The following is a 16,830-nucleotide window of genomic DNA, read 5'->3' on the forward strand; positions in this document are numbered from 1 at the left end:
GCCGTAACGAGATGAGAGAAAAATGAATTCAGACACCTGCTGAGAGCGAGGAAAACTTCTAGTAACTGTCTCGCATTCACAAAGCGCTTCTCAGCCAAATAAAAAATGGCATGTAGCTTCGTTTAAGGGGAGCAGATTTCACATAACAATATTGAGACATTTTTCTGATTCTTGTGATGGAACTCTGTTTTGGCTTTGCACCCTCAGAAAGGATCAGCAGTCCTACAGCTGATAAGGATCCAACTACCCAAGGACACTTCAACATGGTGGATGTTTTCCAGCTGAATCACTGTGTCTGTAATCTGTAAAAGGCCGCATTCCATTCTAAAGGAGACACAATATTATAAAAGTGCTGGTTGTGGATGTGGAGGCCTATATTTACTCAATGAATGCACAATGCCCGAACCTGCCCACAGAGTGACAATCAACTCTGCAGATCATTGAAAGGTTGCCTGCCGGCCACTGTGATGGGCACCTCTCATGGGTGCAACTGAAGACCTGTGTAGGAGGACATAAAAGAATGAGAGCACCAGGGGCAAAGGCCCAAAACCTGGACACAGCTGGCTCTTCTCAAAGAAGAACAATGCAGCCTTTGTTTGAAGAGAAACTGCAGGAGCAACATCAATTCCTGTGCATCATTCACCTTCGGAGCTCCCAGAGCAGCAGGTCTCCTCTGCTCTGCACTATAGACGGAGCCGTGTGCAGATTCATCATAAATACCCATAAAGCCTTGATAATATTAGAATAGTAGCAAGTGACTAATCCAATACAAGCCCGCCACCGATCACAAAACAGCATTGTCAATTTCACAAAGTGCAATACCATGTAATGTTAGGGAGGTCATGCTCATGCTTGTTCTTTAATCCAATTCTGGAGGCGGAACAGGCGTCAATGTGTCCGCTAGGTGGCGACCTTGGTCCGATGCGGCTCACCTTGGACAACGCTGCGCTTGACTGGAGCCAGACTACATGCAGGATCAGCACAGTGTGACTGCTGAGGAACACAGAGGACGAAAACTGGCGCCTTGCATTTTATGCATGTAGATATATGGTTGAGAAACAAGGCCCGTGTTTGTTTTTAAGTGAAATAAAACAGTGATTGAAGCAGACGTCCTGTACTAAGCACAGTGGTCTTTATGAGACACACACACACACACACACACACACACACACACACACACACACACACACACACACACACACACTTCCCATTCGTTGTCACTGTTGACTAACAGGACATTTCCACCCGCAGTTAATTCTTGTTGTTAATTCTTGTTAATTCTTGTTGTGTCGATCTGTGACTGAGACTCAGTGAGTTTTACATCGCTTTTGTACCTGCGAGGAAAAATGTGGAGAAACGCCACCTCACACAGTCACCTCCTCACCGCGTCTCTGACAGTGGTGTCCACTAGTAAGTAAAAGGGTGAGTTGTTAGGGCTGTACATGGGGGGGGTAGTTAATGATTATTTCCCCCCTCCCTCTTTCTTTTCTCCCCCTCTTCGCTGTTTCCTATATGGATTGACGGGGTCCGCGTCAGAGCGCACAGCCTAGACCCGCCTCCTGGCTGTGGTGCGCTCGGTGCGTCCCTCTCCCTTCTGTGCGCTTCAAACCCATATTCCACTGGGAAAGAGAGAGAGAGGGAGAGAGAGGGAGCGAGAGAGAGAGAGTGTGTGCAGGACCCGGGATAAGAGCAACGAAAGAAAAAGAGGAGAGAAAAACGGAACAACGACACAAATGGCACTCATGGCAGGGATTTTGTTCACGGCCACCTTTCTTGTTTTTGGGATATCTACACTTGTTTCGCCGGCACGGATATACCCCCCAAATGAAGGTAAGGTTATCGGGAGAAAAGAACTGCCGCGGACTTCTGACTTCATCCCCCAGCTCCGTGTGTGCGTGTTTGCGCCGCGGAGCTTCACTCCGTGGCCCCTAGTTGCGAGTGCGTGGAGCCGCGATGAGTTTCATGCTGGGCCACACGGAGGGTCACCTTTTACGCAGCGACTTTAGCAGGTTTTATGTGAACGAAGCTGGATCGAGAAGCTGTTTCCAAACCCCGCATCGGGTCCCGGGGGCTCGGATCGTGCCAGCTGCCCGAGAGGCTGCTTGGAGCGGGGAGACTTGTAGCCCCGATGCGTACTGATCTCTCCGTGTAGAGAAAAGGTCAAGCCAGTCTCTGCTCGAGAAGCAGTTTAATGTGGCACTGCATCGATCCAAACGGACCTGTAGCACAGAAATGAAGCGGATTTACGAGTCAGACACATCCGACTGAGCAGGCAGCTCTTTATTTCTCAGTTTCAGAGCCGCGCACACTGATCGCTCCTGCTGTCACACTGCGTTTCGGTGGAGATGATTGTAGGGACCGAAAGGAAGATAAATCCTAGAAGTTTATTGTGCTGTGGTGCGTTAGATACACCCAGAATTAAAGAATAAAATTCTTGGGATTATTAAATCGTAAAGATTACGTTTACTGAAATGCGACCAAACACTGAACTGCAGGATGGTTAAACCGAGCGGACACGGTGCGCCCGACAAAAAGCAGCTCTCGGAAGCTTTCAGGACCGGAGTTGCCTGATCGGGGTCCCAGGGCGCAGTGTATCCAGTTTCAAAATGTTGGGCCCAGCTCAGATCACAGCCTGTTTTCTCCTGCAAGCACAAATAAATGAAAGACTTGATCTGAAAGGACCTGATGCGATGCGTGAAGTGTGTCCTCTGCAGAACTGCCTGTTGTGTCTCTGTCCTGCTCGGCAGAACAAGCTGGGAGACACAAGTACACAACGATGCATCACGGAGTGTGTTTATTAAAAAAAAAAAAAAACTACAACTAAGATTTCACATTGAAATTGGATCAGTCTATATTGTACCTATTAAACCCAATGTAAACAGTGGGATGACATAACAGGCTTATTAAGCTATCGATTTGAGATGAGCAGTTGATTGAGCTTTTTACCGACATCGAATTCAGAACAGACCTAATAAATATAGATGTGTCGTTGTCATTTCATTCAATCGAAATGTTTGATCTACGTTTTACTTTTACTGTGAAAGGCAGCTTGTCCGTCAGTCAGAGGCTTTTTAAATGCACACGGCTCCCTATCCGACCCCGATCGCATCTAACACGCTTAAAGCTGCTGCTGCTGCTGCTGCTGAGCGCAGTGGGAAATCATTATTTTAAAGACACTTGGGAAATGCATTTGTCTTTTGTAGAAAATCTTTTTCTTAACGAAAATCAATGGAAACGACGCCGCGAAGCCCAGCAGGGATTTACACACAACAAAACACTGGGCCTCCACTTTTTACTCTCTCTGTGTGCACTGACATTCATCAGGAGGGTATTTTTTTATACTTAATAAATCGCTTTAACAATCATTTGCATTTTAATTAAGCCTTTAAAAAAACAGCAGCCCATTTTTCCTCCTCGGTGTGTGAGACCTCAGTGGATTATACTTGCCACCGCTGATTGTTGTGTGGACGGACTGAGCCTGCATGCTCACCTCTCCCATTCTTGTTTTCCAGTCACGTTATTGGACTCCAGATCTGTGCAGGGGGAGCTGGGATGGGTCGCCAACCCGACAGAAGGAGGGGTAAGTACGGCAAAGAAGTGTCCCCTTGTTAGGACGCATGATCCCCTATTGAGCAAAAATGGAGAGATAATATCCATTATTGGCAGGAGCTGTGGAGTGGACCGCCAAATAGATACACAGCCTTCTTTGATAAGATTTTGTCCTGGTGAGCCCTTTATGGGAATATCTTTGTCTGTGATTTATTGTGCAGCTGTCTGCACTGTAGGGATATTAGGCTCAGGGTGAGATCAAGGCACGGCCTAATTTCTAGTTTCTTACATTTAAATATGGATAAATCAGAATTTGCCATTTTGTTGTGTGCAGAGACCCTCTGGATCACCCTCCAGGGCCCCATGGGGTCCCCGGAATTCACTTTGAGAACCATTGGGTCTATAGGCACCCCTCCTCAGCCCATTCTCCCCTTTCTCCTCGCTCCCCTTCTCTCTAACCACTCTGTAATGGTCAGATGCAGGGGCCGATACTGCAGCGGGCGTCAGATTTCCTGAATAGACGGTGGATTGAATCGGTCTTTGTGGAGAAACTTTATATCCCTTTCCACCATTGAGTCGAAGAGAGGGTGAGAGAGAGAGGGAGGGGGGAGAGAGAGGAACTTGGCAGCTGAGAGAGGGTCCTCTGGAATGGATGAATAAGGGGGAAAGTGCAGTGGGGTTCAGCTCTTGCCGCAGGACGACTGGGTCGGGCTTTAAGCAATTGGGAACAGGGTCGACCAAATGCGTGATCTCTCAGTCTAATTGGGATATCTACAGTGGCTCTGAGTGGAGAAAGAATAGGGCCCGCAGTTGGGCCCATGGTGGCCCTGATGTGCCCCGGGCTTTACCTTGTTAGGGAAAGGTGACGAACATGCTATGTCTTTAATCAAGGCTAAATTCTATCACATAGACATGGCCTGAAATGTATTTGAATGCCATACCTTCAGAGGTCAGTGGTGACCTAAATTAATCATTGTTCATAATAAGCAACAGTGAGCCAGCAGTCAGACCTCCATTTGTTCTACTTACAGAAATGTAGTGCACACAAGCAAGCCCTTTTAATGTTTTATGAAGATTAATAACAAATAAGCAACAAATGAATATGAACCCAGGGGAGCAGAGTTCCACCTGGTGCTAATGTTGCAAGCTCTGCCGACAAGCTTTTCTTGGTCATTTTATCACAAACAAGTGATTGACAAGGTTCTGCCAGCCCCGTCAAGCCTGCATTCACCCCCTCATTACGACCAATTGGCCTTATTCTTCCTCTCCCCTGCTATCAAGGAAAGGTGCGGCCTTATCTACGCTGCTTGATTTCCACAACAAAAGAAGGGGTTAAAGGAAGAGAGCAGAGTGGAATGGTAAAGCAGGGAATGATAGACATTTTCTCAAATCATACAGCCGCAGCTATGTTTAGCATTATCCCACCCTCCTCCGGGGAAATAAAGCTTTAAACCAGATTGTTTATGATAAGGCGTCAAATCAAATCTGGCAGCATAAAGCCATATCTTCCACTGCCCCATTATTATTATTTTTTGTACAGTTTTCTAAATGGGTGAAGGTAGGGCAGCCAAAAGCCTGTCTGCTCTTGTTTACAGCCCAGCTCAGTCAAAGACTCTATTTAAAACACACGATGAAAAACTTAAGGGAACACACCGCTTTGAGCCTCTTAAGACAAGCTTGTATTTGCTCAACAGTGCTCAGTGGAGAAGGGGAACTTTATCATAAGTAAAACAAACATTCCCTCTCGGCAAAAATAAGCCAGGCCGTGCTGGATAATGTAATCCATGCACCCCACGTCAGCGTCTCCCTCCTATGAGTTCATTCTAACAACAGCGGTGAACATTTTGTGCTGTCTCCCAGTCCCCATCATATATACAGATGTAAAGCAGGATCAGATTAGATCATTAGCATTGATTCAGAGACCTTTTCTTTTTTTTGCCTTCATACAACCTCCTGTTTTTTTCTTCTTCTTTCCTTTTTCTCTTCCCCTGATACCCTGAGCCCTCCAGGTCTCTCAGTGTGTGTGTGTGTGTGTGTGTGTGTGTGTGTGTGTGTGTGTGTCTGTGAGAGAGAGAAGAGGATTTTGTATACCACTCCCCAAGTAATTGAAGTGCAGGCATTACCGAGGCAGAGAACTAATTACAAATTTCCTTTCTCGCAGTTGAGGAGAAGCCATGAATATTAATATCTTTATGATTCTATATTAGGACCTAACAAGTCTATTAGGTGTCATTCATAAAATATGCATTAAGTTTAGCCATCAATTAATTGCTCTGCTGAGACTCAAATATTGACTAATCTGTCTCGGATGCTCTTTTGCACAGTATCTCTCATTCTTGGCATAGACTGGCTCTCAGTCATGTGTGATATTTAAGTACTCAATTTTAATTAGGGGGCCATTTACGTCTGATATTTTTTTGGATGTTCTTAACCTTTAGCAATACTGCTGCAGCTCTTTTATTGCATGTTCCTTTTGTTTTAATAATCTAATTTGATTTTAATTAAGTGTGGTTTCTTAGGTTTAAGAATATCCTTGTAACATTTTAATGTTGTGGCCTTTCCCCAGTGGGAGGAAGTGAGTATTATGGATGAGAAGAACATTCCCATTCGGACGTACCAGGTGTGTAACGTCATGGAGCCAAACCAGAACAACTGGCTCCGCACTGACTGGATCCCCCGTGGCGGTGCCCAGCGTGTCTACATCGAGATCAAGTTCACCCTCCGAGACTGCAACAGCCTCCCAGGGGTCATGGGAACCTGCAAGGAAACCTTCAATCTTTACTACTACGAGTCCAACAATGACAAAGAGCGCTACATCCGTGAGAACCAGTTCGGCAAGATTGACACCATAGCTGCAGACGAGAGCTTCACACAGGTGGACATCGGAGATCGCATCATGAAGCTGAACACGGAGGTGCGAGATGTGGGCGCCTTGACCCGCAAGGGCTTCTATTTGGCCTTCCAGGATGTCGGAGCGTGCATTGCACTTGTGTCTGTCAGGGTCTTCTACAAGAAATGTCCTTTGGCAGTTCGCAACTTGGCCCAGTTTCCTGATACCATCACTGGAGCCGATACCTCCTCACTTGTGGAAGTTCGTGGCTCATGCGTGGATAATTCAGAGGAGAAGGAGGTTCCTAAGATGTACTGTGGGGCTGATGGAGAGTGGTTGGTGCCCATTGGGAACTGCCTGTGCAACCCTGGATATGAGGAACGCAATGCAGAATGCCAAGGTAAAGAAGGAGTATTTGTCTTGCGTTTTTTTTGTCCGTTTGTTGCCCCTTTAGCTATTTATAGACTACTCTCTCTTTTCTGACACTGTCTGTCTGTACTGTATCCTACCTCTTTTTCAATTCTCCCATTCCTCCCTTTTTCTTTATGCCTGTTTCATTCTCTTTGTCCTTCCCTTCCCTCCCTCCCTCGATTCACCTACCTCATACTCTGTCTGGTATTTTTTTTTTCTCCTCACTCTCCCACTCTCTACGGTCTCCTTTCCAGTGTCTGGTTGGGTGATAGAAGCAATGATGACTGTAAATGGTGTAATTAGCGAGCCCACAGGGAGGTGTTGTGCAATGGGGTGCATCCCAGGAGAATTGGTGACACCGGGAGGGGAGGGTAGAGCTCCAACTGGTTTGCACTACCGCTGTGTCTTTCACCCCCACCTGCTCTTTCTCTTACTCCCAATGGAGCCTGAAGCTGGGAAAAAGAGATAGGCAGTTTTAGAGGAAGGGAAGGGGGGAGAAAGAGTTTATCATTCCAAGCAGGTATGAAAGGAGTGGAGGTACACAGCTGGAAGATGGAGTTGAAATACTGCTGTTTGGTAGGGGGTAATAGCCCTTTGTGGATGATTATTCTAGTGTCATCTCATTTTGATCCTATACCAGACTGTTTGATGAGGTTTTAAGGTCAGTGCAGAGTACCTCCTTCCACGTGTTTTTTAAATCAGGAGCATGATAAAGGCTTCAGTATGTTGGAGAATTCAATACATAGCCTAGAAATGGCCACAAAATCAGCCAATAGATCCCTCCAAATTTCTGCTTGAAGAGGTTTCAAGCTTGGGCTCTTTCGATGATTGGCATTTTTGATAGACTCTCCCATAATTTTACTTGGTTGTTTCATTGCGCACAGTAAATTGTAGTTTATGGTGTGCAGCACTGTATTGTGGGAAGCATCCAGTAGTATTCAGCAGCTGTTTTGTGGATCACATGCAGCATTTTGCCAAGCCAAGGCACAGTTGTCAGCTGGCCAGATGAGTGGATGCTAATTCTGCCACGATGGTTTATTGGTGCACACCACCCTCCACCCACCACCTTCACACACAAAAAAGCAGTGGGCCACTGCAGTGAGGGGTCAGGGGCTGGGCACGGGTGATTAACAGGGGGATGGACCAATACACCTCTCCTAATTTACAAGGGGGGCTTTATCTTGGGGGACTAATTGCATGACAAACAGGTCTGGTGATTTAAGGGTACCACTGGCTACTTGGGGGTGGGGGAGGAAAAGGGGTACAAGTGGTCACAGATGGGTTTGTGTGTCTACTTGTGTGTGTGTTTGTTCCAAAAAAGTATAATTTGAGCCGTAAGAATTCACTTGGAACGTCGCCCATCTTCCCTGTTGCTGGGCTCAGATGGCTGCGGCCAGGTTTCTGTCCCCAGGGTCGGCTTCAAAGAAACACAGAGGAAAATGGAGGGTTGAGTGAAGGAGACCAGAAGGTAGTTAGTTACAGACTTTAGGTAAATCTCCCCTGGACTGGCTTTCTATCATGCAGTTTACTATAATAACCTCTCATTTCAACCCTGATCTCATACTGCATATCATAATTTCAATTTGGCCACAACACTGAAGTAGCCTCCTTATCTTTCCTTTAATTCCAGTTCAGATAAATAGTTGTTACCCTCCAAAGAAGGCAATAAAGGATTTGGAGCCCTTGATTTTACATGACTAATGCAGCCTCGTAGTATCTGCCAGCCTGTGAGCTGGCAGTATTGCTTCTCAAGCCAATACATCCATTTAGTTCACATATCACTGCATCTGCTTTGCTTTGTTTAAGTTTATGGTGCCAATACATCCACTCTGTTCACTTTGAGCTCCAGTTACACTGCCGAAGATGTTTAACATTTCACTTCCAGTTAGACTGCTGGGTAACGTGCATTGGATTAGACGCTGCCTTGCAGCCCAAGGCGTTGGCATGGGTGAGCTCCAGTGACTCAGGGGTTAAAAGGTGCTGGCCACTGTCACTCTTCAAGTGCACTGATGAGCTGGTTAATATTCCTCAGTGTGACAGGCTCCATGGGAGAGGGGCTTCATGTTGACCAAGAGACTTAGATAGGAGCTGGTTTTGGGGGGAGAGAGGTTGGATTTCAAGGAGTCATTAGGTTAGGTTTGTGTGTAAATATATTGTTTTTGATATATTAAAAAGTTGTGTCAGCATATGCTCACTCTGCATTGTTTGATTTGGTTTCATACCTTTCTTTTTAGAGGATTTCTATGGTGCACATAAGCCAAATTGTGTGGATGCAAGAGGGTGTGTGTTCGCATGCTTGTGTGTCTTTGCTTGTGTTGTGTACGTGCAGGGTTATAAGGCCACCCTGGCCCCTGGTTCCCAGCCAAGGATGAATGGGCTCTCCTCCATCATTGTTTGGGGCTGCAGCGGAGCCGACTGAGGCTGGTGATGTTTTTTGGGGGGGGCTTGGGGGCTGATGGGGCATGTAGGAGTTGTATTCTCCACCCCTGGCAGAGGTCAGGGGTCACCCCCTTCTGCATCCATCTTACTGCTGCGTCTGACAGGGTCGTGGATTCAGGATTGATTAAGATGTCAGGGTTTTGACAGCTGCGGCGGGGGTGCGTGTATGTCTGTCTATGCTCGAGGTGGGCCAAGGGTGGCCGGGGTATATACTCTGGGCCAAGGCGAGAGGGGCAAACAGGGCACTGAGGGCTAAGGGGGCCCCCTGATCTAAGGAGACGGGACTCTGACTGTTTGCATTTGGGATCCCTTTCCCTGTTAACCACCTCCCCCTCACAAGAAGGGTGGGGGTCAGGATGTCCCCTCGCTCCTCATCTGGTGAGGGGGTTCCTACTGTTGGAGGGGTGTTGATGGGAGTGAGAGATTAGAGAGAACAACGAATCTCATTATGGGGAAATGATAATTACCTCGACACTTTCTTTCTTTTTTTTGCATCGTTCAAAAAGTTCTGAACGATGTGTGCTCTGGCAGAAGTTTTCCTCTGTAGAGCAATGATGTGTGTTTTCAGGAAAATTTGAAGTTGTGTGTGTGTGTTTCTATGTCTGTGCTGTTGTATTTGTTGGCGTGTGTGTTTGTTGAGGATATGACTGGACTGAGGCGTGAAGGTGACGTAGGCTTTTGACACTGCAGAATGCTACTTCATGGCTGAGCTGTGATCCATCATCACACACCACACACACACACACACACACACACACACCTTAATGGTTGCTATAATTAGCTTAAAAAAAGAATTATGTTAACAGTGAATATAACTGAGTCCTCTAACATTTATATTTAGAATTTAACCAAATATCCAATTGAATTTTGCACATTTAAATTTTCTATTTATCTAAACAGCAAATCTATCAGAAAATTTTAACTTCCCTCAATTTAACCTTCATTTTCACCACTATTCCCTCAAAACCTGTTTATTTGAGTGTGTGTGTGTGTGTGTGTGTGTGTGTGTGTGTGTGTGAGTGTGTGTTTGGATGACGGCTTAGGACCCAGTTGTGCTGTCAGTGTGTGATCAGAGCATTTTCTCACCTGAGACCCCCCCACCCTCCTGCTCTATTCCCAGCAGTCTCTGCAAAGCTGGAAACTCTTATTGGTATTAGATTAAGAGGTTTTATGGATGAAGTTTTTCTCCCGTGCTCCACTCATTGTGTGTGTGTGTGTGTGTGTGTGTGTGTGTGTGTATCTAGGTCTCCCATTCTCTCTCTCCCTCTGTTGACAGTGTTAAATATGCGCTTGGGAGCATCGTTCTAAATTCACCACGTAATTCTATTTAGCCCGCCGGTCCCCGGTGACTTTAAATACACAGACTCGGTCCCTCACTCTTCTTCTCTCCTCCCTCACTCTCTTCTCCATGCACACAAATGAAGTATTTGCATCTTCTTCTTAGCTGGCTCGAGTGCTAGTTTGTTTTTTCAGTCCGTGTTGCCTGTCTCTTCAAATTTCCTGTTGCTCTAACGGCTCTTTTTATGAGCTTTCTTCTCTTTTCCTGTGTCTCTTTTTCCTTTTATCTCCCTCCATTTTTGCTGGTGAGTTTCTGTTAGCAATTTTCTCCTGTTCGTACTCTTTCCCCTTTTATCCTCCTCTCTTATTTTTTTCCCTCCTTCCCTCTGCTCCTGCCGTTAAGGTGGTTAGTGTTCGTCAGCCTGTCTCTGGTGGCAGCGGCAGGAAGTGGGCTGAATAATGAGATTACCTCCACTGCTGGGAGGGAGGCTGCACACAGAACATCATCACCCGTTACTGTTCCCACAAACACACATGTAGACGTGTGTTTGTGCGCACACAGAAACTATAGGTGTGAGTGTGCACGCAAACCTGAATAATAAAGATCCAGACACATGCAGAGAGAAGGACGTCGACGGGAGCCAAAAATGAATGTGCACTCATACATGTTGCCACACATGCACACTCGTACTTACACAAACTAACACAAAAGTCCAGTCACGCACATGTTAAGTAATAGACACAAGTGCAGAGACACATTCATAAATATGTACAGTGATGCACACACACACACACACACAAGGTACACAGACACACACTTGGAGCTGAGCAGAGCAGAATAGAGGTGAATGTACTCATCACTCTGCCTGCCACCAGAGAAGCTCATTTTGTGCTGCTGAATAGAGACGAGGAATCTATTACCAACGGAGAGCAGGAAAGAACAACAGACACAGAGAGGAAGGACAAAATGTCTCATGAGCAATCCTCCGCTACCCTCCCCTTCCTACTGAAATAATTACTTAAAACATTTTTTTATACTCTGTTCTTGTTTAGCTCCTCAAATGATGAAAAAAAGGCCTCTCAACACTTCCCTTGACTGGATAGAGGCAGGAGGAGGGAGGAGGGGAAGCGGGGGGGGGGCTGCTGGTGGTAATTCAGCCGTCATTAACTGAGGTGCTGAAATGCTTTTCCTGCTTGGGCTGCTGTCCTGCCTCAGTGTTTGTTCCCTTTTCAGTCCTCGACACTCATCACCTCTCTGTCTTTCTGCTCGCGGTGCCCTGCTCAGGGCAGGAAGCCGCCGGTGATCGAGCATGACCCGGGTTGATGGCTGTAGTGCTCCCACAGCGGCAGCTCCACCACGGAGTGCAGGAACATGCTGCCATGAATAGCCATCTTTAAGTCATTTATCACCTGTTGGGTTTTAAAAGCTCATTTTTTCCAATGAAAATCAGGTTTTCACTGGGGCGATGTGCTTTATTTTGCCTCGTTTAAAGGAGCTGACACTGGTTTTGAAGAAGGTGCCAGATGCATGCCAAACTGCATTTGAAATAAGTTGAGTTATGGCAGCCTCAAATGTTTTGTGGAAAATTAGATTTCGATACTAGATAATGAGACAAAGCTGTAACATATTCTGTGTAAAGCAGATATGCTTTTATTTTGTTTCCCTTTTTTTTACCGGTGTAAAACTGTCACTGGGGTGAGATCATTTCACCAGTTTCGTGTGGAATTAAACAGCAACAGATGTCATTTAAATAGCTGAATAAAAGCTTGTTTAATTTTTTAAAAATGGGAATTAAAATCAAGCTGTGCCCCCCCCACACTGGGGAAAAAACCCCAAAATGAACCATGCACCAAAGATGCCAGTCTGCTTACTCAACTTATTAAATTTTAGAGTTTGCAGTTGATGGACGTTGTTCTGCAGTGTGATACACAGTGGAAGAGCCGGGGGGTGGGAGGGTGAGGGGATGGAGAGTGGCGAGACAGCTCCAGGAACATCTCGGAGGAAAAAAGTAAATATTTTATATCAGGTAAATTTTCTGTTCTGTTTTCCACAGTTTCAGACTTGCAGACTCCCGTGGTGCATGTCTGGTTAAAAAAAAAAAACACACACATACAGAAAATACATTATCTCATACACTGTTGCTGTCCTATGAAAACCGAGTAAAAAGAAGTCGACATATTTAGCTTTTAAAAGAAACACTTGGTTCTGCAGTTCCTCCTAAAAATTCAAAATCACAATTGGATGGATGGATGTTCTTACATTGCAGCTAACATGGTTGTCAGCTGGCATCGGGAACTGTTGTGGAAGTGTCAAAAGGATGATAACATTTCTGTCTCCTCTCCTCTTCTCTCCCCTCCTCTCCTCTGCTCTCCTCTCTCCCTCATCTTTTTGAAAAGCATCCTCTCTTTGAAGCCTGCGATGGGAAGAGGGAGCGATTAAAGCAGTCAGCAAGCAAATTAGCATGTCAAAAGGCCCTGAATCAATACCCCAGCTCTCTACCAACACAACCCTGCAGTCCTTTCACCCCCCCCACCCCCTCCTCCCTCTCCCTCTATCCGTCCCTGCCGTTCCCCCATTCCTCCGGCTGTTTCCCTTCTTCTCCCCCTCCATTTTCTCCTGCACTCCTGCACACTCTCCCTCTTGCTCCTTTGCCCCTCTCTTTCTCTTTCGCTCACTTTAGATTTTTCTTCCCCCTCTTCCTTCAAACCCCCACCCCCCCGTTTCTCCCTCAGCTGACAGACTGGAGAGAAGAGGCAGGGTTTGTAAAGAGAGATGGACGGATGTATAGGCAGAGAAAGGCGGATAGGGGAGAGAGAAGTGGACAGCGATCAAGTGGGCATGGGTGGACTGTTTCAGAGGGAGAGAGAGGTTATGAAAGAGAAAGAGGGCCTCTGCCACCTTCTTTGTGCCGCGAGAGAGGCAGAAGAGACCTCTCTTGCCAAGGAGAGTGGAGGAGATGGAGATGAGGAGGCAGGGAGGGAGGAAGAGAGAGAAAGAGAGACAAAAAACATGGGGGGAAGTGAAGTGGAAAGAGATTTAGTTCCAGTCTGGCAACAGTGCTCTTTCTACACTTCATCCATCGGTTCACCATCGCATGGAAATCCCTTTGATCTGGGGCAATGTGTTACTGATCGCAAGGACTGGTTGTGTTTGTGTGTGTGTGTGTGTGTGGACGGACTGACGGTGTGTGTGCGTCTGAACCATTATCTGTCCTATATTTATTCTGTGCATCTGTCGCGGCAGGCATATCGCATGTTGTATCATAAACTTCCATTAACGTTCCAATCGCGCTGCGCGATCTGAGCCCGGAGACAAAGCATCCCAGCAGCTTTCCAGATGGACGGCCAACTCTCCCTCGCTGTCAGACAATGGGAGGCTGATTGCAAACACCTTGAAAATGTTTTTATCTCTCCCTCTCTTCTTTCTCCCGCTGATTTCTATCCTAAGCTCCCTCCATCCTGCCGGGGGCCGATAGTAGGTGGTCTTTTCTTCGCTTTTGTCATCATCCGTTTTCTCCAGGGGGCGCGGAGCTCAGTGGCCAAATCAAAGGCTACTCCGTTGCAATCAGTAAGAGGTTATGACAAAAAGGCCTCGCAATAAAGGGCTGCTCTGTAATCTGATTGGCCCTGAGACTGGACGCAGTGTCCATTTTAATGAGCTGAGATCCTCCTTTTCTAATCATGGTGGTGGAGGAAATGGCTCACTGGTTCATTCTCCCTGGAAAGCGTGCACACACACACACACACACACACACACACACACACACACACACACACACACACACACACACACACACACTTGTGTGAACTGCATGGAAGAAGAATGAGAAATATATGCAGGTTGTTAGTTTTGTGGATGATATCTGTCAGTGCGATGGACCTGAAAAGTAGGAAGAAGTATTTATTGCACCCAGGGTCCAGGATGTAAAGTATAGGATAGTATAGAGTTTGGAGCATCATCACTACAAAAGATGCACCATAGCATCAGAAAATAGCTGGTTTGATGATAAACAGTTGAAAGCACAAGCCTGTGCACATAAAAACATGGGGAGAGAAGTCAAGTATTAGTTCCAAGGTGCATTTGGGTGAAATCCATTTGATCATGGAGCTTAAAGGTTTATGTGTGATTTATTGTTGGTAGAAACCTGCAAATACATTCAGCTGTTTAACTTTGTTCACTTTCAGTTTCTGGGTCAATTTTGAATGAATGAATTTTGAGTGAATTCTGCAAACGCGGCGCAGATTTTGTTCCTAAGTGAAATGTTCCATATTTGGCTTCTTCTCTGTAGCAACAGTGGCTGAGGCTCATGGGTAATGTAGTAGATGAAATTTTAGACATTCTATAAATCTATTGTGTCTTACAATTATCAAGATGTTTGTGTTATGTTAATATATTATAACACGTTCCAGGTCCAGAAATAGTCTGGCACATAAACCATAGCTGTTCTCCCATTTCCAGCCTTTATGCTAAGCTAAGCTAATTGGCTGACAGTTGTAGGTTCATATTAGGAGTAGAGATATGAGAGTGATATCGATCTCACTATTTCTATAATCATTTCTATTTCTCAAACTATTCCTTTAAAAGAAAACTCTGGAATGAATGAGTTTGTACATTGGGAATCACTTGACACTTCTCTCAGGATTCAACCCACAACTCTGAGATCAGGTGGCTGACCTCTTGCTGTGACTACATGCGTATGTGCGCCGACATACAAACTACACATGTATCAAATACACCGCGGGGTGTAACCTCTCTGTAGGAGAGCTGAAATGTAATTTGGGGATGTGGAGGTCTCGCAGCCCTAGGGGGGGAATCCAAAGCTGCAGATCTCAAGCCAAAAGCAGAGGTGTGTCCATGCTAGGGCACGTCTTTGGGATTAGAAACCTTGATCCTTCCTGATCCACAGTGAGCAGACACATACTGCTGCAAGAGGAGGGAGGAAAAAAAACAACAAAAAACGCCATCCCTTGAAGGCTCGCAGCACAGACCGGAGGAATCTGAGGGGAAGAAGAAAGAGGAGGAGAGAGAAAACAGAGAAAGACAGATGGGATGGAGATAGACAGAAGAAGAAGTGAGTTGGAGGAAACAGAGGCGTGGATGTGTGTGACAGAGGGAGAGCGTATGTGCGGAGTAAAGGAGAGAGAAAGATGAATTGACTCCTGTCTAGTGGCCCTGATAAACGGCTGGAGATGTGAAAGGTGCAGAGGGGGGTTATGGGTACAGACGGTGATCGCTCTTTGAACAAGCCCAGTGTGGTTGTGTCATGACCTCCAGCAGCTGCAGTTGATATTACTGTCAATATCACTACCTGCGTGCAGGTTCACCTCCCTTGCTGAAGAATTAGTCCCTCTGAAAAACTGTTTCTGTTACCATGATTGTCCAGATTAATGGGTGACCTACTGAATGTAGCTGTTAAGCAATTTAAATGTCCATTATTATATAAAGTAAGAATTATACGTCTTTTTTGATTATAAAGCAGGTCTAGGTTCTATATTAATACTGTGAAAGTATCAAAGCCTCAGTCCACAGAGAAATGCACACAGCTTGTATTCAGACACTGAGCCTTAAAACGAGCTGTCCGGACTTTGAACTTTGTGATGTCACAACAAAGCAGTGACCACTCTCAGCCTAAGCCCCGCCCACCTGGAGCCACAATCCAACCTTACAGGATTTGAGATACTCTTTCTATAGATAGAATGAGATGGTCTTTAAGAGAGACTCAGATCCTCTCTTCTGATTGGCTGACTGACCTGTTGTTTCTAGAGCTCCAGAGAGAAGCCTGAGAGAGGAGATGTAAAACTACACTGAGATGGTTTTTGGAGCTTTAAAACTACAAATGTATCTTCTTACAGATATCAACACTTCAATCTCGACACTGGAAAAGTGTAAAATATTGGACCTGTAAATGGCTAAAGAAACACATGTTGGTGCGACATAGGTCCTTTGTGTGTGTTTGGTGTGTAAAAGTACAATATTGGCAACAATGTGTAGCAAGAGAATAAAAGAGATCATGAACACATTTTTGGCAGCTCTGCAGAGCACTGGTACTGTGCAGATCACTGACAAAGCTGCCAAGTGTGGAGCATCAACTTAAGTGGTGAAAGAACCCATAAAGATAAGGCGAGATAACAGAGAGGACGAGAAGAGAGTAATACACATACCTAAGTGAAAGAAGCTGGGGAGTCCAAGAGACACAAAACATAATGCAGAAACTCGAGTAACCAGTGGAGCCCACACACTTTTGAATCACACGCCTCTTTTGTTTGCTTCTTCCCGTCATCACCGTGCCTGTGTGTCTGTCCTCACATCAAAGCTAAAGGCT

The 16,830-nt window shown here is 45.8% G+C and overlaps 1 protein-coding gene across 3 annotated transcripts in view; it reads left to right on the forward strand.

Moving 5' to 3' along the window:
* Nucleotides 1-1,601: 1,601 nt before the first annotated feature.
* The window catches only part of epha4l (eph receptor A4, like), a 53,374-nt gene continuing 38,145 nt past the window's right edge, over nucleotides 1,602-16,830 (forward strand). For 2 of the 3 annotated variants that reach the window (XM_071471598.1, XM_071471597.1), the window contains exons 1-3: nucleotides 1,602-1,830; nucleotides 3,513-3,580; nucleotides 6,116-6,779. In XM_071471598.1, the coding sequence (XP_071327699.1) occupies nucleotides 1,734-1,830; nucleotides 3,513-3,580; nucleotides 6,116-6,779 (829 nt within the window). In that variant the 5' untranslated portion in view covers nucleotides 1,602-1,733. The remainder of the gene's footprint in view (nucleotides 1,831-3,512; nucleotides 3,581-6,115; nucleotides 6,780-16,830) is intronic. The other variant, XM_071471596.1, reaches the window with a different exon arrangement.

The sequence above is a fragment of the Trachinotus anak genome, unplaced genomic scaffold (assembly GCF_046630095.1).
Source record: "Trachinotus anak isolate AG129_WGS33_773 ecotype Australia unplaced genomic scaffold, CSIRO_AGI_Tana_v1 ptg000034l, whole genome shotgun sequence".
In the NCBI taxonomy this organism is placed as follows: Eukaryota; Metazoa; Chordata; class Actinopteri; order Carangiformes; family Carangidae; genus Trachinotus; species Trachinotus anak.